Here is a 22,987-nt window from a genome sequence, read left to right as displayed (position 1 = left end):
TACTACTGGTACTGAAACGGAAAAACAATAGAAAAAATCGAAAAATTGATTTATAAAAAAAAAGATGGTAAACAATACAACGAAAAGCCGACCAATGTAGAAACCAAACCACAATTGAGCTTAAGATACATTTAAAAAAGTAATATATTTATATATAGCTCTCAACTTAAGCTAAGATTTCCCACATCACATGTATATTTTTTTTCAGATAATCTTGCTCAACAGATAATCCGATTGAAATTATCTTAATATTATAAAAATAACTAAAAGTGGCAGCAAAATTGTTATACAAACTACAAAAATAAATAAATTAATTAAGGATATGTTAAAACAAATTATTAACGAATAAAGGGGAATTAGTTACCTAGATTGAATGAAAGACCTTATAGCAAAAAATTTACTTCGCATATCTCATATATGATATGATTTTAAATGTTTTTTTAATTAAATTCCAATTTTTAAATTTTCGTTATTTTCTATTTTAAATATTTTTTGATTAAATTTCGATTTTGAATATCTTTTATGAAATTTAAATGTTTTTTTATTAAATTATTCTTTAACATCTTCTTTATTATTTACGATTTTTAATATTTTATTTAATTTACGATTTTTAATAATTTTTTATTAAATTTAATTTTAAAAAATATAAGGAGGGTAAAAGGTAATTAGTCACCCTAAGAATGAATGAGAGAGCTTTAACTCAAAATTTTAGTTTGCTTATAGTATATATGATTTTTAATAATTTTTTAATTAATTTATGATTTTTTTAATAATTTTTTATTAAATTTAATTTTAGAAAATATAAGGAATAATAAAAGGTAATTAACCACCCTAAGAATGAATGAGAGAGCTTTAACTCAAAATTTTATTTTGCTTATAATATATATGATATATTAGCTAGTGTTCAAAATTTGTTCTAAACAAAAACAAAATATCATTATATCCCGTCAAAAATAACAATAATTAATTATGCACTGATGCACATATATATAAGTGTATATAGCGACGAAGCGGGCTCATAGCCATACCTCCGAGAAATTAATCAACTGACGGATTCAAAATTTTACTACCAAATCCAAATTATCATAAGGCATGAGTCATGACTGTGAGTATTGACTATTGAGTATCATCACTCTGTAAGTAGCTACAGTAATCGACTGCAAAAATAACTAACTAAAACAATAAAGTATATTAAAATTTAAAAGGCATAGATGGAAAAGAAATCACATGCAAGATCTTCACCCAAAAAAAAATTATATATATGTCACATGCAAGATCCAAAAACGAGGATTAATGAAGTACTATAATGATGAAATATTGAGTGACGGACTCATGGATGTGTGGACCCTGCGATAACCAGCCATCAGCAAATAGCACCAAAGAAACAAAAAAGTATATTCCATATTATCATATTAAATATAAGCATACATTAGGTTAAATATGTTTGCTCAAATATTAAACGAGATATATTTGAGATTGACACCTAAACAGCCTTAATTTGGACCCAACCCAACAGTTAGGGCTTAGGCAGTGGGTACTCTATCCAACTAAATATGTTGACAAAACCTTCTACTAATTACACATATACATATGGACCACCCTTTCTTTATTTTTTGTCCTTTCTTTACATTTTAACTTGTGTTGTCTAACATATTATATTTATATAAAACTTCGTCATTCTATGTATATTTGTGATGTATATCGCATGTGTTTATATATGATCGCGAGTGAACAACCACTTTTCTCAGCGCTTATTACGTGTTTGCTTAATGTGGCAATCTTTTTACCATTGATTAATCCCATTAAATTATACTGTCTGTTTACTCAACCCAACTAAGGCTTTATTGTAGCTAGATCTATTAGTAAAATTACTAAAAGTGTGAGGAGAGTTCATATGTACATAGGATCGGAATTGATAATGCTGATTGTGATTTGTGAACGATGCTTAGTGTTGGTTGTTAACCAACATACTAGTATAAATGAGACTTTATAATATGGAATGATGTTGGGCCTTAATTCTCAATCCGCCTTAATCATAGTATATTAAAACTTATGCAATTAATGGTGAACACAAAAGGCTTATACGTACGTACGAAGTTGTTTACAAATATAAGCAAGCATCAAATTAAACAGAGAGAGAGGCGTAGTACGTACGTAGCTATATGATGTGGACGATTGATTAGGATGTACGTAGGTATGCTATAAACAATGTACACGGCCATGTGACACTTGTACCACTTGTGCCTTTTCTACATATATACGATCCAACCTTCGAAAAATTTAACTGGTTTTTACCATTATAACCATCCCTTAACATTAGCAATCACTCTATACCAAACAACTCCAACTAAATTTTATCTCTCTCTCTCACACACACACACACACAGACATAGAATAGCGAGGACGTCAAATGTAATAAGAGTAGGAACAAGTACAACCCTTTTCATCCACCAAAATTTAACCTATATATATAAATATACAACATTACCATTTACCAAACATCCATCATACATATATTACTCATCATCAAGAATTCCTATTTTCTCTCTGACAAAAAACACAGAGTAAGTAAGAATGGTACAGACGAAGAAGTTCAGAGGTGTCAGGCAACGCCATTGGGGTTCTTGGGTCGCTGAGATTCGTCATCCTCTCTTGTACCTTTCTTCTTTCTTTCCTTTTTTTCTGCGTTATTTATTTATTTCCCTAGCTATTCTGATACATTTAGTACACAACACACTCACACACATACATATATATACATGATCGTTTCCTCATTTTCTAGTTCATATTCTATAGTTGCTTTCCTATCCGTATAGCTAACACATGAAACTCTTTTTAACATCTCTATAGATTTCGTTTTAGGTCCTTAGTTTTGAATAAAGTAATGCTTATTCGGACTATAAATATATATTCTATAACGACATGCATGATAATTTAATTGAAAAACAAAAAGGAAACGGAGGATTTGGCTGGGGACGTTTGAGACTGCGGAGGAGGCAGCAAGAGCCTACGACGAGGCGGCCGTTTTAATGAGCGGTCGCAACGCCAAGACCAACTTTCCCCTCAACAACAACAACAATACCGGAGACACATCTGAGGGCAAAACAGACATCTCGTCCTCCTCATCATCACTCTCTGCTATCCTCAGCGCCAAACTGAGGAAATGCTGCAAGTCTCCTTCTCCTTCACTCACCTGTCTCCGCCTTGATACGGCCAGCTCCCACATCGGCGTCTGGCAGAAACGCGCCGGTTCCAAGTCTGATTCCAGCTGGGTCATGACTGTGGAACTCGGTCCTGCGGGCTCCTCCCTGCAAGAGGCTACTAGTAAAGCTTCACAAGGCGATGTTGCTCCGGCCACTGAGGTTGGCGGCGCTGCCGGAGAAGAAGGATTAATGGACGAGGAAGAGAAGGTTGCTTTGCAAATGATAGAGGAGCTTCTCAATACAAACTAAATATCATTTGCTTATATATAATATATATACTTATTTCCACTGGTGATTTATAGCCATAATTATCAATTATACCGTATATTTTATATGTTGTTAATACTGTTATATTTAAATGTGTTGGTTATATATGGTTCCATGTTTCCTCATTTGTATCCAATAAAGTATTACTGTTCGTAACTACAATCTAGAAATGACCCTTTTCTTTTTGTGTCTTCTGTTAGTCTTATAATTGCATTCACTAAAATAAAATAATGTTGCATAGTACATGATAAGTTAAGAGTACATGAATTTATAGCAAATTTGTATGTCTCCTGACTAAAACAGACAGTACCCTTTCTAGCTAATCAAATTTGTATGTGAACTAATTTTATATAGGGTTGACTAATGAGTTTATATCCCGTCATTATTTCAAGGGCCTGATAAATAATGATACAGGGAAATTAAATAGTTGATGAAATTAGGTCTGTAATATGTTTTGTATCCCCACAAAGCACATGCATTCAGTTTTTCTAATTGTTCCTTTTAGTGGGATTATTTAAATTAATTTTGCACGCGTGATAAGAGAGACTTTACATTAATGATAATAATAAATTTCCAGGAATCCACCGCAACAGAATCTTGTATTTTTCCGCATCTGATGATGTTGAATGAAGATAATTGTTAAATTTAGCTTAACTAATATAGCAATTAAATTTAATATAAAATGATTTGTTTTTGTTTCTTTTTTCCATATACATATATAGCCTAGAGTTCACATTACCGGCGTTGAATCTTTATTATGGGGTATAATTGTATAAACATAGTTGCGCTTAGAATAATACGAGTAATTTCAGATCAACAGACCATGGAATGAATTATGAATTCAACATGAGTAATTGTAACTTTTTTATCTATAATAATACATATATTATATATAGAGAAGATCAATATATTATGAGATTCACGAGTTGAAGAAAAGATGCTTACACAAAGAAAATTCGACTACTCTAGTTTCTACAAATTATAAAACGTTCATTGTCTAACCGAGAGAGGAAGGTGCATTAATGAAAACAATGGATTTTGATTGATAAGAGACGTACGTAACTTTCATTTGTGTGTTTCATATTTGTAAATAAATCATAAATCATGCGCCAACATCAGCATGTATTATTCTTTCCTTTTTGTTATATATAGAAAATATCAACGTCTAATTGTGACGTTTTGAATCAAAGATTATATGATTGAATCCTTAAACCTTCCAAATCAACGATTGTTATTTGTTTTTTCTCCACCAAAATTTGTACGATTCGTCATATCCAAACTTAGTAGTGTAGTGACCATATAAATCTTCAACAAAAAAGCTAGAGACGTGATAAATTTCCAAAAGTGTTATAACACAAACGTGATAACAAAGATCTTTTATACAAAATGGCGACGAGATTATTGTTTTAACTAATACATCAATTAACTTCACGCATACAAAAAAAAATGTTAAGCATTAGTAACGAAGAATTGATAAAGCTAGGATTTTTTTTTTTGATAAATAAAGTTAGGATTCTTTAACTTTCAAAAAGTACAATAGAAGGCGAAAGGCAAAACGAATTAGGTTAAACCAGAGCTTCAACTTTCACTTCCACAGAAGCTTGTTGGTACTTGTTTGTGCTCATCATTATGACTTGTCCTCTTTTCACTTTAACTTCCACTTGACCGTTCATACTCTATGGTTAAACTTTTCTTTCTTTCATTTCTTCTATTCCCAAGCTCACCAGTTTGATTTTTTATTTTTATTTTTTAAATTTCTTAAGGTGAGTTTAATTAAATATATCTACGAAGCTACGAAGAAATTGGCTATAACATATAAGTAGCGTAATAGAGGGAGAAAATGAAATAATGGAGGTAACAAGAAAGAAAAATGTGGTCTCTACTTTCTCTTGATAGATTTGGAACATTGACACATTTCCTTAAACTCTCCATTGATGTTGACCTTCCATTTTTTAAACTATCAACATCTTCTCTTCCCCATCTAACTTAACTATCAAGTGTATCTACATCCACTTAATATTTTTACTTAGGATATATATAACATCTTAATTAGTAAAAAAAGAAATCAAATTAACTAGAAAAGATGAATATACTCATATGATAGAGTGGTTAGTTCAGTTCACAAGAATTAATCGGGCTTAACAAGTAATAAAGGCTGGAGGAGACTTTGTCAATAAGTTTTTTTTTTCTTTTTTGACATCAGTGAATCCATGAATAGGTTAGTGAAAAGTGAATCCATGAATAGATTTGTGAAAAGTTTTCACTGAAAAAAAATAAAAATAAATAAACTTTCTACAATTTTATTAATGAAGAACCTTAAAAAAAAAAAAAACTTGTTACTGAAAACAGAAAAATGGATCAAATATTCGTGCAACTGAAATTACGTATAGGCCCCTTGTCGAATTCGATATTACTCGATTTTGCTAGGTAATTACGGTAGTTAAAAAAACAAAAACAAAAAAAAGTAAAAGAGAAGCGAATCTGAAGTCAAGAAGCAATAAAAACTAAAAAGGCGAAGAAAGGCTAAAAGGAATCGCAGAAAGAAATAATTTTGCAGAGGAAGATCATGATCCTAGCAGTGTTGTTCGCCAATTCCGTAGGGAACGTATTGATCGAAAGGTTTCGCACCCAGATCCCATCTTCTCTTTTCCCCCAATATTATCGTCGATTTCGCAACTTGTATTAGTATCTTCTGCTCCTAGTCATTTGATCGCAAACTTATTGGCTTGTTTCGTTTGATTCTCTAAAGATAAAAAATCGAGCATTGCCGTAGCTCTTGATCTTGTTTATGGATCTGGACCCTTTATTGTCGACCACAGTTATGAAGTTGTTGAAATTGTGTGTCTCTGACTTTTCATCCCAGATTGAGCGAGAAAGCTGGAAGCTTTAACAGAAATTAGATTTCTCTTTCCCTCTGTACACACTAGAATTGGAGATATCCCAAACATTTGATCTCTGATAGGAATCCTAGAGAGAAGAGGGTGATGGATAATAGATTGTCTTTGTCCCAACCACCCAATTCTTGATGCCATTAGTATGTGATTGTGTTCTCTTATCGGCATTTAAGTTATCGCATTGTAAATCTCTGTAGATGAAGTGGATATCGTGTGTGATCACCGATACATCATGTGAGTTTTAGTAACAACTCATCAGAAGCTTTGAATCTGGCAGGTTCAATGGAGTGCCAGCTGAGGAACGGCTGACCTGGCGATCTTTCTTGGTAAAGTTGGGAGCAGAGAATCTCAAAGGTGTTAAAAACGAGGAGCTCCTCGTCGCTTGCCACAAGTACATCGAACTTCCTCTAGTTTCCTTGTGGCATTTTGGAGCAAATCACTTAAATAGAACTTAACAGCATTTGGCTATGGAAGTAACAGAGGGTTTGTTTGTGCAGGTCGGTTTATATCGTGTACACAATGTTAGGGGATGTTAGCATCTTCCTTGTTGGCAAAGACGAGTACGATGAACTTGCTTGTAAGCCTTTTTTGTTTCCCCTCTGTGCAAATCAGCTGATCTGTGATTCATTCAGTGTTTGAATCTGTGTTGTTTTTCTTTCTCTTTGTGGCGCAGTGGCAGAAGCCATCTTTATCATAACAGGGGCTGTGAAAGACATATGCGGAAAACCTCCAACAGAGCGAGTGTTTTTGGATAAATATGGAAGGATTTGTTTGTGTCTTGATGAAATCGTTTGGAACGGACTTCTGGAGAATACCGACAAAGACAGGATCAAGCGGCTCATTAGATTGAAACCTCCTTCTGAGTTTTGATTTGGTCCAACCAAACCACACATTCTTCTTCTAGTCTTTATACTACATTTCTCACTCCCCAGGGAATATGTTGTTTGTTGAATCATTTCTCTCTATCATATATTCAAGTATCATCTACTGCTATTGTTCCATTGGACTGAAGCAGTTTGGTGTGGTGATTGTTACTGATTGTTCAATTTAACTTGAGGATTCTACTTAAGTAGCTGGTTCTAACTGTTTGTCAAAAAAAATTCCTCCAATAATCTGGTTTTGATTACTCTCGCATGTGAATTACCTTTAGGTTCGATAATGGAAAAGTAGCATATAAATTATTGGGTTGATTATATGGAGGAAATGCTTGAGCATCAGAGCACTCTTCCACAAGTTAGGTGTGCTTGAAGGTTTCATCAGAGGACTCTTCCGCATGCTATGCGTGAAGGTTTCCATTTCCGAGAGGCTTTTAGATGGAAAGCTGACAATCAAAACAACTATATTAAGATAAAGAGGTAGTAGCATAGACATGTTCTGAAACCAAGATCCACTGTGCTATCTCTTTATCTTAATACAGTTGTTTTGATTGTCAGCTTTCCATCTAAAAGCCTCCAGGAATTGATACATGGTCTATTTTAGTTGTAATCTAAGTTGGTAAACGCAAAGTTATGACCACTCGACGTCATGTGCTGGAGAAGCTATATGGATCAGCCAAACTGCATGCGCTTCGATCAATCAATCAGCTCATGATATTTCCCTCTTCTTCCGGGCAAACCAAAAACATTTACATATAGAAACGGTTTGTGTTCTTCACAGGCAACACAGCAACAGTCCACACTCTTTCCTGGTACCGTGAAAAAAGAAGAGAATATATCAATCTGTTTCAATCTCACACGTTAGTTGCTTGTTGGTAAAGAAGAAGAAAAAGAAAAATTGAACTTCCTTTAACCATACAATAAAAGGAAGCAACGTGTCTTGGCGATTTCGAGTTTGAAGTTATTAGATTTTGTTTTTGTACTTCCATTACACAGAAGGACAAAAAATGTTGAGCCACTTCATTAATCGGCCTACCATTTGCTTGTTAAACATGTATTTTAATTATGAATGCGGTACGCACTAGCTGCTTCGACTATGCAGTTGAGCAAAACTATTTAAATCAAAGAAACTAGTTATAAAAAGACTTATTAATCTTGACTTGGATTCCAGGTTAGATTTTATCGGCCCTTCGACAAGAGAAAAGGCTGGATAGATGCCAAGTAGCAGTATAAGTTAACTTTAAAAAGTGTCTATTGTGGGTGCTTTTTGAAGTAAGTGACAAATCTACACTCACTGAAAAATATATTAATCATACTTTAAAGCTATTTCAGCGTAAAAAACGTACAAATTGTTTTTCGCTTCTCAATTTCAGAACAAATCTCGAATTATGGAGCATGAAACTGTAAAGTAAAATTATAAAATCAAGGAAAATTAGGTAAAACGTAACGATCCGGCTAAAATCCAAGAAACTCAGCCGGCCTTTTTTGGGTAATTGTCCAAAATAACACACTTTAAAAAGTTTGTTCTAAACTTAGCATCACTAGTTAAAATTGACAATAGTAACACAATTTTAATAGTAAAATGTCTCAAATTTTTTTTTTACTGTGAAAAAACTAAACCCTAAATGAGAAATAATGAACCTAAACATAATATTTTTATTTTTATTTGTAATTTATTTTGAGTAAACAAGTATTTTTGTATAATTATTTGTGCTATTTTGGAATTTTGAATTTAAATGCAAGATTTGAAAACAAAAATCTATTATTTAAAAGTATTTCTCTTTTTTATACAGTTGGAATACATGTTATTCATCTCTCTCCACTCGTATAGTTAACTGGCATGTCCGTTATTTTTTTCCGAATGTTTTTATTTATTGACAACTACAGTAGTCTCTCTGTTACCAAAAACAATCAATCTAATATGAAATATTATAAAACCAATATTTTTTACAAGGCAAGAAGCCTCTATTTGTTTGTGATAAACTTTAGAGCTTCTTAGCAAATAAGGTAGTTTTAAGTTTTTAATTGGTCAAAAGGGTGTGTATTTTGGTTCATGTTTTTGGTAGTTTTTGAACAATAACATTTTTAAATGGCAAATGAACCCTTATTAGGAGGAAGAGAGCATAGGAGAACGTGAGGGAAAATGAAAGAGAGTAAAATAGAGTAGGGAGATAGTGGAAGAGAGCGTGAAAGAGTGTGAGAGATGAAAAAAAATAGTGTATTTAAATATTATTATTTTCTTTTTCCTCTTTTTATTTTTTCCCTTGAATCAATTATTGTAAATTATTCATAATAATAAAACATTTAATAATATATATATATATATTAGAAATATAAAAAAAAATTTTAACACATACAAAAATTTGAATTTTTTAAAACAGACAATATTTGATTTTTTTGCAATATACATAAAAATTTGAAAGTATTCATCATTTGATGTACAACTATCAAGTATTCATTTAACGGTATTCATCTGAAAGTATTCATCCCTAGATATTTATGATTTGTTGTTCATTCATTTGGTGTACACGTAAAAGTATTCACCGATTGGTGTACATGTAAAAGTATTCACCATTTGGTGTACATGTAAAAGTATTCACCATTTGGTGTACATCAGTATACACATAAAGGTGTACACCAGTGTACACATAAAGGTATTCACCAGTATTCATGATTTGATATTCATTTATTTGATGTACACAATAAAGGTATTCACCATTTGGTGTACACCTGAAGATATTCACTCAATGGTATTCACCATTTATTTGGTGTACAACTATTAAGTATTCACAATTCAGTGTACAATTATTAAGTATTCACAATTCAGTGTACGACTGAATACATTCAATTGAATACCATGTCTAATGTATATAACTGAAGTATACTGTCTTGAATGTCTTGAATGTTTGCAGTTTATAGAATAGATTTTGATTTTTGTTTTTCAAAAAATCATTTTTTTATCCAATCATGATTTTGACAAAATTGATTTTTATTTTTTAAGAAAACTAGTTTTTAAAATAAATTCCAATTTTTAAACAAAAAATTATGGCCCATGAATGTTTGCATGGGTTTTAGTTTTTGGTTTCTGATTTTTAACTTTTGATTATTGATTTTGAATTTTGGTTTTTAAAATTTTGGTTTTTGATTTTTCTGTAGATTTTTGTTTTCTAAAATCTTAAATGGTGTGATTTGTTTAGTTTCTGATTTTCTTATCAATAATTGTTTTTTAACGTTTCTATGTTTTTTAATTTTAATTTAATTTTATGTGTTTAAAATTTACAAAATTAAATAAATAAAATTGAAGTTTCAAATCATATATTTTTTCTAAGAAAATTAACTGAAAAATTATAATAAATAAGTAAAATGAGTAAAAGTTATAGATCTTTTCTAGAGTAAAAGTTATATATAAAAATGTACATAAGTAAAATGAGGTTATTTTAGAAATGAGATTTTGTTTTGATTATACATTTTTTATTTTAGAAATATAGTTTTTTCTCATAATTACTTATTGAAAAAATAGCAGTATTTAAACAAGTAAATAACAAAAACTTACGAAATTTCTTTGAAAAATCCATATAGGATGGTTTTTGGTTTTTGTTTAGAAAAAAAAATCTGAAAAACTAGTTTTCCTATAATTTAAGAAATTCATTTTTTTCAAAAACTTGACTGGTTAATAAAATGGTTTTTTGAAAAACGAAAACTAAAATCTGTTAAAAAAACTGCAAACAATCAAGGCCTAAAATCTACATTTTAGGAGTTTTATGTCAAGATTTTTTTTGTTTAACACTATCCTATCCTATCCTATCCACCATTCAAGTTTTTCTAATTTCAAAATGTGTAGAAAAAAATTTATAAATTTTTTAAATCCTAAAATCTACTTTTTAGGAGTTTTATGTCAAGATTTTTTTTTGTTTAACACTATCCTATCCTATCCACCATTCAAGTTTTTCTAATTTCAAAAGATGTAGAAAAAAATCTATGAATTTTTTAAATATATATTATTATATATTTTATTATTGTAAATAATATATAAGAGTGAATGAATTAAAAGAGAAAGAAAAAATAAAAAAGAAGAAAAAGAAAATAATATTTTTTAATTAAGATCTATTTTTTTTTCTCTCACACAATCTCTTTTTTCTTCTTTTCCTCCTTTTGTTTTCTCTTTCTTCCTTTATTTTATTTAATACTTAATTTATTATAATAGCATAGAAATGTAAATAAACTGAATTTAGGAGGATAATATAGATATTAACACATAAAAACTACCCAAACATATCCACTTTTTCAAAACATACCTTTTTGGCAAATTAAAAACTTAAAACTACCCTTTTAGCCAATTATCTCTAAACTTTATCATATAATAAATGCAAATACGATAATGATAATCTGCTTGTGTAAGTTATAGATGACAAACAAAAAACAAATTCAAAAGTTTCTTTTCTAACTTTTGTGTAAAATTTACCTTTTAAAACATATAACAAAACATCATTTTGACACCCCAAAATATATATTGTCCACCCAGAAAATATAATACTGATGTATGTACGGAAATAATATATTTATGTTTTTTTTGGGTTCAAGGAAAAAAATATCAAGTAGTTCCGCCTAAAGTAATATATCTACTCTAAAAAAGTCCGGATCTCCAAAATTCACCAATTTTCAGATCAGTTGTTTGTGGCGGCGAAGACTATTTCATCGACGGCAAAAAAAAAAAAAATGCCTAATTTCGTATTTTGTTTTGGGCCAGCAAATTTGTGAGCCACCAAATTACTAGACATAATTTAATTCTGACCGTCTGAAGCTCTCCGGACAGCGATCTTTGTCTTCCTCCGACGTTTTGGTCCTCGATCTTAGCTCGCCGATCTTGCAGCTGGCAAGGAAAAAGAGAAAAAAATAAAAATAAAAATAATAATAATAATTTTGACTTAGTTCCAACTGATTTTGGATCATTAAATTAGTGGATCTCATTCAATTCTGGGTTAAGCCCAAGAAATATTGTAACTGATAAAAGTTTAAAGAGTGTTTTTGGCTAAAACACACATAAATTTTAAAAATTGATTGTCCAAGTCTACTTTGGATTAAAACCAAGTAAATTAAAAATCAGAAACTACTGACCGTAATGAACGTCATCGGGTGGAATTGTCAAGGAGCTGGTTCGGATCTGCCAAAAGATCATTTAGAAGAACTTTACAAATGTTTTCAACCGAGGTTTCTATTTTTGTCGGAGACCAAAAATAATCGTTATCTTCTGCAAGACATGCAAGTTCATTTTGGATATGATCATGTTTTCACTGTTGAACCTAGAGGTCGAAGCGGCGGTTTAGCCCTGTTTTATATGGATGAACCTACGGTCTCTATTCTCTATTCTGATGAGCATTTGATTGATGTTGAATCAAGCCTAAACGGACATAAAATTTTTATGACTTTCGTCTATGGTGATCCAGTTATAAAAAATCGAGAAAATGTTTGGGAACGTCTAACAAGGATGAGTACTACCAGAAAAGAAGCCTGGCTTATGATAGGAGATTTTAATGAGATTACCGGCAATCATGAGAAACGAGGAGGTCGGAGAAGACCAGAATACTCATTTATTCCTTTTCGGACTATGCTTGATAACTGTGGAATGCTGGACTTCCCATACAAAGGAAATTCATTTTCCTGGGTTGGAAGAAGACGGTCTGGCAAAGTCAAATGCCGTCTAGACAGAGTTCTTGGAAATGAAGAATGGCTTTCAAAATTTTCTCACTCTTCTGCGGAGTATATGAAACTTTGGGGTTCAGATCATCGACCAGTCCTAGCTATGATAAAAATTGACAACATAAGGAAGAAAAAATCATTTCGATTTGATAAGAGATGAATCGGAAAACCTGGTTTTAAAGAGACAGTCATTTCCGGGTGGGGCCCCTTTAATGAAATCTCACGTCGAGGTTTTCATCAAAAGGTTGCACAATGCCGGAAAAACATCTCTATTTGGAAGAAATTCTCTCCGACCAACTCGGAAAAAATGATCGAAGAATTAAAAAACCAATTGGACTTAGCCCAAGATGATGATAATACAACACTAGAAGAGATTGAAGACATCAGGAGGAAACTTTGTGCTGCTCTCAGGGAAGAAGAAATGCTCTGGCAACAGAAGAGTCGAGAAAAATGGCACAAAAACGGTGATAAGAACACAAAATTCTTCCATGCCCTTACTAAACAAAGGAGAGCCAGGAACCGCATCGTCTCCCTTAAGGATAGTAACGGACATTTGGTGGAAAATGCAAGAGGAATAGAAAAAGTGGCCGCTACATATTTTCAAGACCTTTTCTCCTCGTCTATCCCCTCAGACCCAGAAAATTCTCTCCGGTTTATTACCGAGAAAGTCTCAGATAATACAAATCAATTACTTTTGAAGGATCCGTCGGAGAAAGAAATTAAAGATGCGCTTTTCGATATTAACCCGGATAAAGCTCCTGGTCCTGATGGTATGACAAGCAAATTTTACCAAAAATTCTGGCCTTTTATTCGCCAAGATATTGTTAAACTGGTTAAAAACTTTTTCAGCACCAGAACTTTTGATCCTAGACTTAACCAGACAAATATTTGTCTAATCCCAAAAATAAACAAACCTAGAGCAATGGGGGAATTTCGCCCAATCAGCCTTTGTAACGTCAGTTACAAGATCATCTCCAAGCTTTTATGCAAACGACTCAAAAAGACACTTCCAAACATCATTTCAGAAACACAATCGGCCTTCATGGCTAGACGACTTATTACAGATAATATTCTGTTAGCGCAAGAAAATTTTCACGCACTCCGAACCAACACAAATTGTAGAGAAAATTTTATGGCTATCAAGACAGATATGAGCAAAATATATGACCGAATTGAATGGAGTTTCATTGAAGCTCTCCTAATCAAGTTAGGATATTCATCGAGATGGGTCAGTTTACTGATGTTTTGTATCTCATCAGTTTCATACCAGGTCCTTATTAATGGAGAACCTAAAGGTAATATCAAACCGTCGAGGGGCTTAAGGTAAGGGGACCCTCTCTCCCCCTTCCTCTTTATTCTGTGCACAGAAGGCCTTATCTCGCTCCTCAAGGGAGCAGAGGAAGAGGAGCGAATCTCTGGGCTGAAAATAGCTCAAGCAAGTCCCCCAGTTTCCCACCTTTTCTTTGTTGATGATAGCCTGTTTTTCTGTAAAGCGGATATCCAACAAGGAGCGGAGATTCTTCGAATCATAAACACTTATGGAATGGCGTCGGGACAACAACTTAATCTGGGGAAATCATCCATCATGTTTGGAGATAGAGTGGACCCAGATCTCAAACGAAGTGTTAAAAATACCATAGGTATTTCTACAGAAGGCGGCATGGCCATGTACCTAGGCCTACCTGAGCAAATCTGTGGATCAAAGAAGAAGGTCTTTTCTTTTGTTCATGAACGCCTTAGTAATCGTGTTAATAATTGGTCCGCAAGACTTCTTTCCAAGGGTGGAAAAGAGATTCAGATTAAATCAGTGGCTCAAACCGTCCCCACTTACGTCATGTCTTGTTTCCTCCTTCCTAAAGGGGTTACAGACAAACTTCGGAGCGCCATTGCCAATTTTTGGTGGAGTTCAAAACAAACTAGCAGCGGAATCCACTGGATTGCCTGGGACAAAATTTGTATTTCACAGGACATGGGAGGCCTTGGCTTTAGAGATCTAAATGATTTTAATCTAGCTTTGCTAGCGAAGCAACTATGGAGACTCATTCAGTACCCTTCATCTCTTCTGGCTCGGGTGCTAAGAAGAAGATATTATCGACAATCAGATCCGTTAGAGGATCGAAATGTCTACTCACCATCCTATGGATGGAGGAGTATGTTGGCCGCAAAACCGTATCTCAAAATGGGACTAAGAAAGACGATAGGGTCGGGACTAAATACGAGGGTGTGGAGTGAGCCTTGGATCCCCGATGCCAGGGCCCGTCCACCAAGAGCAACCCCCCAAATCGGAATACAGGACCCAGGAGTGTTAGTTTACTCCTTTATTCGGCAAGACACGAAGCAATGGGATGAGCCTCTTCTAAGAGAATTTTTCCAACCTGAAGATGTCTCTCTCATCCTTTGGGTTGCGACCTAGTAGGAACCGTACCCTTGATGGATTTGCGTGGAACCATACTAAATCAGGAATATACACGGTTAAATCCGGATATGACCTGATTAGGAAATCAAACCTTGAACAGAATTTGGATGTCGTGAGAGAACCGAGTATCACAGCCCTTCAAAGCTATGTCTAGAAAGTACGGACGCCTGGAAAAATGAAGCATTTTATGTGGCAAGCTTTATCAGGATGTATTGCTACTTGCCAAAACCTAACCTACAGGCATATGTGAATAGATAAGAGTTGTCCCTGCTGTGGGAATCCTGAAGAATCTATTAACCATCTTTTATTTTTATGTCCCCCGGCTTTACAAGTCTGGGCGTTATCGGACTTTCTATCCCTTCCGGGTCTCTTCCCGAGTACTTCTATTTACCAAAATATGAGCTTTCTCTTTTGGAAAACAAAAGAGCTAGGCATGACAGATCCTCAAAAAGATTTTTATCCTTGGATCTTGTGGTATATTTGGAAAGCGAGGAACGACAAGATCTACAACAGGAAAGAAATTTCCCCAGTAGATACCCTGATCCACGCCAAGGTTGAAGCAGAAAGTTGGAAGATTGCAAACCAACCAGAAGAAGTAGAGGACGAACCAGATGAGGCGCCACTCACTACTTTGCTCCAAAGTCCTCTACCCGATGTCGAGAGGTTACCACTGTGTCAGGTCGATGCTTTCTGGATAAGTAACGGCCTGGTAAGTGGGCTCGGATGGAGTCTAAAGGATGAGAGGGGTGGTGAGATCTTTGGCCTACAGGGCTGCTGCAGAAGCCTATCAGCCCTTTATGCCGAATTGGAGAGTCTGTTATGGGCTATGTCTTGTGTGATAGAGAGACAAATCTTATCCGTTCACTTTCAGACCGATTGTTCGGATTTAGTAAGCATGTATGAATCTTCATCGGATTGGCCATCCTTTTCATCAGAGCTGGAAGCCCTTCGTATTCTTCTAGAAAGCTTTTTGGATTTCAACCTATCACATATCCTCAGAAGTTCAAATGTTCGAGCAGATAGTCTTGCAAAAGGAGATCGAGCAAGAGACGAAATTTTCTCCCAAATCATTCATAACGAGCCAGCTGAGGATGGTTTTCGGACCAATTCCTTAACGGGCCAAATGTGATGTAACAATTGGGTTGTGGAAAAAAAAAAGTAATATATCTACTCGTGTCTACAGAATTTTTGAAGCCGGACCAAAATATCGCATACAAAAGCGTTTGGTAATTGGGACAATCCAAACTGATCTTGGACACGGCAACACATGACCAAAATCAGTGCAACAAAAGAACAAAAGTGAAAAGAGTTACGTTTGATAATTGCTGACGTGTCCAATAGCATCCTAATCTTATAAAACATGAAATTTGGTTTAGGTTAAGGAAAAAACTAGAAGTTGTGATTGTCCGAGTCAGCTTGTTTGGCTTCTTACGTGTCGAACTCATCCTGACAGTGCCAGGAACCCAACATTTTCCGTATGTAACCGCCCAATTTCACATATTATTATCACCTCTCCTTTTTACCAATCACGTCATTTTTTTTCAATTATTTTTGTCGTCGTAGTTGTTTTATCATGTATAGTAGTCGTAGTTGTTCACCATCACATTCTTTATTATTTCCGAATCGTTATATATTTACACGTAGTGGATGAGATTATACTCAATTTCGATCATAAGTTGCATTTATTTACTTACATATCAAATATCCTATTAAACAATATATCATTAATGAATTTTAGGTTTATTTATGCTATTGTTTAATTTTGTTAAGTACTAACAATCAAACCTTAAATCTATAAAGAAAAGATTATGTTATAGGCCGAATTTGCCACGTTAATGTGATGATCCACCCATATAATTAACTAATTTTTAATCATAAGGGTTAAATTTTACTAAAAACCCAATAATTTGCCATTTGCTTAGACGCCTTCTATAAATACGCCATCATGGCCAAAGTGTATCTAATCATCAGATAAGTTCCGTAGTTATCCAATTTACCTTCCTTCTACACATCTATATATACATACACCCACGACTATATATATAAAATATAATATATATAGCGTTCCCGTTCTGCATCGTCAGCTTCAATCAATCTCGCCTATTTCAACGTCGACGCCATTGTATTTGGATTCTTGATCGGAGGCGGCGTTACTTTTTTGGTGTCTTTTTGGCTTTAATTTCTTAGGAGTTTTCTCAGGAAAAATGAAGGAAAACGCAGGAAACCCTCTCCGTCTGACGTCACTGAACCATGTCTCTCTCTTGTGTCGATCCATCGAAGAAACGATGAACTTTTACCAGAAGGTGTTAGGGTTCATCCCTATTCGAAGGCCTGAGTCCTTAAATTTTGAAGGCGCTTGGTATATACTCTATCTTAATTATCATTTTAGCTATAAATATATAATATAAGTGGGTTTACAGAAAATTATAAACGAGTTTTTGATATGTTTTTTTTTTTTTTTTTTTGTTTTGTTTGGGTTTAGGTTGTTTGGACATGGAATTGGAGTACACCTCCTATGTGCCCCAGAACCTGAGAAACTTCCCAAGAAAACTACGATTAATACCAAGGATAATCACATCTCTTTCCAGGTTATTATTGTTTTGTTCTTCTCAGTTTGTCCCCTATTTTGTTTAACATTTGTGCATTTTAAACCTAAAACATCATTTACATGCATACAAGCTCTGTAATTAGATGTTGCCTTTAGAAAAAATGCCTCTAAATTTATGTACCTTTTTGTGAAAACTCCAAATTGGTTAAATAATGAGCTACTAAATCCCTGATTAAACTATAAAGGTAGAGTTTTAAAGTAGAGTTTGATGTGACTGAATTTATGAGACAACAGAGATGGATAAGGCGTGAGGGGTTATAGGTCAAGTTTTTTTGTGAGGTAGAAGTATTCATTGTTCCCATTATTGACAATAAACCAATCGGTCTTATGACTCAAAACATTGTTTATGTAGGGTGTGAGTTAAGAGAGAATGAGATTACAAGGAAAAAAAGTGACCTATATACTTTTTGCTCTGTTTTTTGGGGGGAATATATAAGTTTTAATTGGAAATTTGGTCTGATTAATTGTGGTAATGCAGTGCGAGAGTATGGGAGCAGTGGAGAAAAAGCTGGAGGAATTGGAGATAGAGTATGCGAGGTCGATAGTAGAAGAAGGAGGGATCCAAGTGGAGCAGCTCTTCTTCCACGACCCTGATGGCTTCATGATCGAGATCTGCAACTGTGACAGCCTCCCTGTTGTCCCCCTCGTAGGAGGAATGGCTCGGTCCTGCTCAAGAGTTAAGCTCCACCAGATGGTGCAGCCACAACCACAGACTCAGATCCACCAAGTGGTCCACCCTTAAGTAAACGATCTCTGTTTTTGTTGCATGTGTTTGTCTGTGTATGTATTGCTGTGTTTGATTTTGGTTGTAATGAATAAGAGACCAATCGTGGGTCAGTGAATGTGATTCTCCTCGAGGAAATGATCATTCCATTCGCTCATCTTACTGAATAATATAATCAAGGGAATTAAAGCTTACATATGTACATTGCTTTCGTTGGTTCCCATCAAGTCATCAAGTAACACAACGACTGTGCCGTACTATGTATTTGTAGCTAGGTTCAAATCAACCGATCCTACAATTGGATCAGTTTTGAGATGGACATGCTAGCAAAACCGGTCATGAGCATATTTTCTGTGAGACATGCGGCTCCGAATTTTGAAAAACATACTTACACGAACTTATATTCAAAAACAGTTAGATTAACATTTGATTTCCAAATTATGTGAGAGAGGTGAATTACTGAATCAAATATTATCTAGATTGACATTGATAGATTCTAATAATTTGTTAATGTGGTTAAAGAATTAAAGTTTGTTATAATTTTTATGATTTTATAATCATGAAAATACTATATTTTCTTTCAAAACTCACGATTTATATAATAAACATAGTTTATTTTGTTGTGTGAGACCCGAAAATCTCAAAATGGGTCTAACAAGTTTGTACATCCAAGAAAAAATACAATAGTTCACTTTACCTAATTGTAGGTTGTTAGGCTTATATAGAGGTTTTAAGGTTTTTTAAAAGTTTGTATGAAATTATTCACAAATTTACCTTTTTTTTATTAAAAACTATACAAAGGGTGTTTGTCTCAAATTCATTTTCTCTTTTTTTAGATTCATCAAGTTATCCAGCCGAATTCAAAATATATATATATATATATATATATATAAATGACATATATATCCATTCATTACGGAAATCTATAAAATTGACATCCAACTCAAAGTGACTAATATTTTCTCTCAAACAATACACTATGCGTGCTAGACATTAGACATTCGGAGTGAGTGTCTATATAAGTAAGAAATTATACACGTGGAATCATGCATTATACATACAAGTGTCAAGTGTGTATTGATAAATAGCGTTAAAGGCCCCTAGAGAGCATATTTTCGATGGATTCGAGACGCTGGAGAAGAAGCTGCTTTCTGAAATTTGTGATGAAAGCTTCGGCGCACTGGTCCACGTCCATCGATGCCTTCCTCTCTACCTTCTTATTCATCGTATCTGTAACTACGATGTTAGTAGTAGTACCATGAGGCCCACGACCACTTTCTTGTGACGAACTCATCTTCATATTGTTCTTGATGTTGTTCTTCATGGTGGATGTGTATGAGTGTTTGTGTTTCCTGATTTGATTATGGAGAGAGGGTACGAGTTGTTTGATATTTTGGATGCTGATCCGAGACCTAAGTATTTATAGGGGAATTTTGATAGTTTTATTTTTTAATAAGAAAGAATTACATTTGAAGGAAAAGATAATACTTTTTTCCTCTACGGAAACCATATTTGAATGTTGAAGGAATAAAAGAAATCGAATCTTGAATCTCAAGTTATATACGCGACTCAGCGGCAGAGGAACCATCCTCAAATCACCGCCTCTACTTTATTTATCTTTATTAATTCCATTCAAAATGTATTTTCTGCAAAATAAAATATGCTATGAAATTGATCAACAAGGAGATTAGCTATTTTGATTTTACAACTGCAGCTTATTTTCTAGCGCAATCCACATCGAGCAGATTAATTACATATTTGGTATATGTACACAAAATAAATCGGACATTTTAAATTGAATAGAACAGTATATATACATTGGCATGCATTAGTCCTGTTTTATTATTGGAAGACAGCATCAAATATAAGATTCTGCTTGGACGAAATGTAAAAGATGTTGCCTAACTATTGATTTGACTTTGTTGTAATTTGGAGAAGCAAGAAAGCAATATTCCAAAAAGCTAAATAAAAGTTGACCATTTTTCATTAACCAAAAGTACTAACTATTTTTTAACAACGTTGTTTATACGGCAAGAATTACGGCTTAAGCATCGGAGATTAGCTTCTTCATTAACTCACCGCCCTCTATTCCCATTGTCGCCGCTCCGGTAACCCTCTCTTCCCGCTTTTTTAAAAAGAGAAAATTATAAAATAACAAAGAAGTTTACATATGGCTTAAGTTAGCACTTACTCACTTTGCATCTAACCTAACTCCAAACCGAACTAATGAATTTTCGGCAGATTCGTTGAATTATGTATCATACATTTGCCATATATAATAAAATTTTGGTTCAAAGCCAACGTACTGCTGCTAGGCTTGCGATTTGATTATGAACTGTTACGTGTTATTGGCCATTAGCTAACATCAATTCATTTTTTTTTCAATCCATTCCTTACACGTTAAAACAAGATATTTGGATCACTAGAGTAGGATATTATTTTTGTAATTGCAATATGAATAATGTATTTACAGTTTTTCTTTTTAGGTACGTTTTGGACCTGTGGTGGATTGCTCCGTATAACATCACTAACGCATGCATGAAAATTCAATAAGGGTTAACTAAAAAAAAAAAATCTTTAGAAACTTTAACATGTATACCTGTTTCAAAGTTGAGAAAATATACCATATTTTGAAGTAGGACAACACTCTGTACTAGCACACTTTTGAAATATTAAAATTTACAGTTTGAGATTTCGGGTGTATATATGATTAGTTTTCAGACTTTAGAATTAATTAGTCTTTAGAGTTCTTTGAGTATTCAATTTTTTTTGTCAGCTTCACATTTAAACTAGTTTGTTAAGTCATTTTTATTTTATTTATTATATAAAAATGTAAATTTTCATAATTGTCCCATAAAATCACTAAACTAGCAAGTAGACCACAAATATCAAAATAGACATATACTAGACTACTAATATTTGTTGGAAACAAAGAGACAAATTCCATTGGGCTACAAAGAGAATGGGCAGAAAGAAGCGCAGACGTTAGCTGTAGCAGGCCCAAAGAACCATATTTCAAGAAATGACCAATGTGACTCCTTGTGACCAAGCGACGGCCATGGAAACCCTTTTCAGATTCTCATTTCGTCTACTTCCGGTTTCCGCCGCCGTGACATGTCGCTCGATTCGGTTCCCCGTTTCAAGACCCGATTCCTCACTATTGTTGAACCGTAAGCTGTATAGTTCCTCTTCTTCTTCTTCCTCTTTGACCACGAAGGCCGGTTGGCTATTGGGTCTAGGGGACAAGAAGAAGAAAGTGGACTTACCGGATATAGTGGCAGCTGGAGACCCGGTTCTTCACGAGAAGGCCCGAGAAGTTGACCCGGAGGAAATCAAGTCGGAGCGTATTCAGAAGATAATTGATGATATGGTCAAAGTTATGAGATTGGCTCCTGGAGTTGGCCTCGCTGCTCCTCAGATTGGTATTCCCTTGAGAGTAAGTAAGCCTAATGCTTTTCCTCTACTCCCCTTGTCAAATTCGAATGCTTGAATCCTTTTTTTCATGGTGATGCAGATTATTGTTTTGGAAGATACAAAAGAGTATATAAGTTACGCACCAAAGGAAGAGATTCTTGCTCAAGAAAGACGTCCCTTTGATCTCATGGTACAGAGTATAAAATTTGTGCGTGGAGTTGTTGCTGTTGAGATTATAAAACAAAAAAAAAGCTTGAATTCTGGGGGTTGTTATTAGGTGCTGGTGAATCCGGAGCTGAAGGGGAGCAGCAACAAGAAAGCTCTTTTCTTTGAAGGATGTCTGAGTGTGGATGGATTCAGAGCTGTGGTGGAGAGATATCTTGAAGTGGTCGTGACAGGCTACGATCGTCAAGGAAAGCGGATTGAAGTGAATGCTTCAGGTTGGCAAGCAAGGATTCTGCAACATGAGTGCGATCATTTGGATGGTAATCTTTATGTTGATAAGATGGTACCACGCACTTTTAGGACAGTCGACAACTTGGACTTGCCTCTTGCAGAAGGCTGTCCTAAGCTCGGGCCTCAATGACAGAATCTTCAAAGACGCAAACCCATATATCTTTTAGAGATCAAAACTTCGACGGAAAGAGTGTTTTTTTGTAATGTATTGAAGAAATAATTTAAGACAGAATTCCTACAATTTAAGACAGCTATTCTTCAGATGTTTTATTTTTTAAAAGGAGAGAAACCGGAAAGGTTATGTCTTGCTCGATCGGGACAAGACACGGTGGCGAAGCCGTGAAATGCGGCGGTGAATTGGCCCCTCATCCTTGGCGGGATCAAGTAAACAAATATAATTAGAGCTCAACATTAACATTAATTAAAAGTAAAA

At 34.2% G+C, this 22,987-nt stretch overlaps 5 protein-coding genes across 5 annotated transcripts; all 5 read left to right on the top strand.

Moving 5' to 3' along the window:
• Positions 1 to 2,500: 2,500 nt before the first annotated feature.
• LOC18993336 (ethylene-responsive transcription factor WIN1) lies at positions 2,501 to 3,452 on the top strand. The gene is made up of 2 exons (XM_006416852.2): positions 2,501 to 2,654; positions 2,954 to 3,452. The coding sequence occupies exons 1-2, from the start codon at positions 2,575 to 2,577 to the stop codon at positions 3,450 to 3,452; spliced, it is 579 nt and encodes a 192-aa protein (XP_006416915.1). The 5' UTR covers positions 2,501 to 2,574.
• Positions 3,453 to 5,907: 2,455 nt separating this feature from the next.
• LOC18993335 lies at positions 5,908 to 7,398 on the top strand. Its single transcript, XM_006416851.2, has 4 exons — positions 5,908 to 6,089; positions 6,642 to 6,755; positions 6,862 to 6,941; positions 7,038 to 7,398. The coding sequence occupies exons 1-4, from the start codon at positions 6,037 to 6,039 to the stop codon at positions 7,232 to 7,234; spliced, it is 444 nt and encodes a 147-aa protein (XP_006416914.1). The 5' UTR covers positions 5,908 to 6,036; the 3' UTR covers positions 7,235 to 7,398.
• A 5,845-nt stretch (positions 7,399 to 13,243) lies between these two features.
• LOC112084035 lies at positions 13,244 to 15,349 on the top strand. Its single transcript, XM_024152296.1, has 2 exons — positions 13,244 to 13,706; positions 14,304 to 15,349. Exons 1-2 carry the CDS (start codon positions 13,244 to 13,246, stop codon positions 15,347 to 15,349), a joined length of 1,509 nt encoding a protein of 502 aa, XP_024008064.1.
• Positions 15,350 to 17,318: 1,969 nt separating this feature from the next.
• LOC18993334 lies at positions 17,319 to 18,886 on the top strand. Its single transcript, XM_006416850.2, has 3 exons — positions 17,319 to 17,711; positions 17,835 to 17,940; positions 18,439 to 18,886. The coding sequence occupies exons 1-3, from the start codon at positions 17,557 to 17,559 to the stop codon at positions 18,700 to 18,702; spliced, it is 525 nt and encodes a 174-aa protein (XP_006416913.1). The 5' UTR covers positions 17,319 to 17,556; the 3' UTR covers positions 18,703 to 18,886.
• A 2,670-nt stretch (positions 18,887 to 21,556) lies between these two features.
• On the top strand, positions 21,557 to 22,813 carry LOC18993332 (peptide deformylase 1A, chloroplastic/mitochondrial). Its single transcript, XM_006416848.2, has 3 exons — positions 21,557 to 22,120; positions 22,199 to 22,288; positions 22,376 to 22,813. The coding sequence occupies exons 1-3, from the start codon at positions 21,707 to 21,709 to the stop codon at positions 22,682 to 22,684; spliced, it is 813 nt and encodes a 270-aa protein (XP_006416911.1). The 5' UTR covers positions 21,557 to 21,706; the 3' UTR covers positions 22,685 to 22,813.
• The last annotated feature ends 174 nt before the right edge of the window (positions 22,814 to 22,987 follow it).

Source organism: Eutrema salsugineum, unplaced genomic scaffold, assembly GCF_000478725.1.
Source record: "Eutrema salsugineum unplaced genomic scaffold, Eutsalg1_0 scaffold_5, whole genome shotgun sequence".
NCBI lineage: Eukaryota > Viridiplantae > Streptophyta > Magnoliopsida > Brassicales > Brassicaceae > Eutrema > Eutrema salsugineum.
This window is presented reverse-complemented; position numbering and strand designations above follow the sequence as displayed.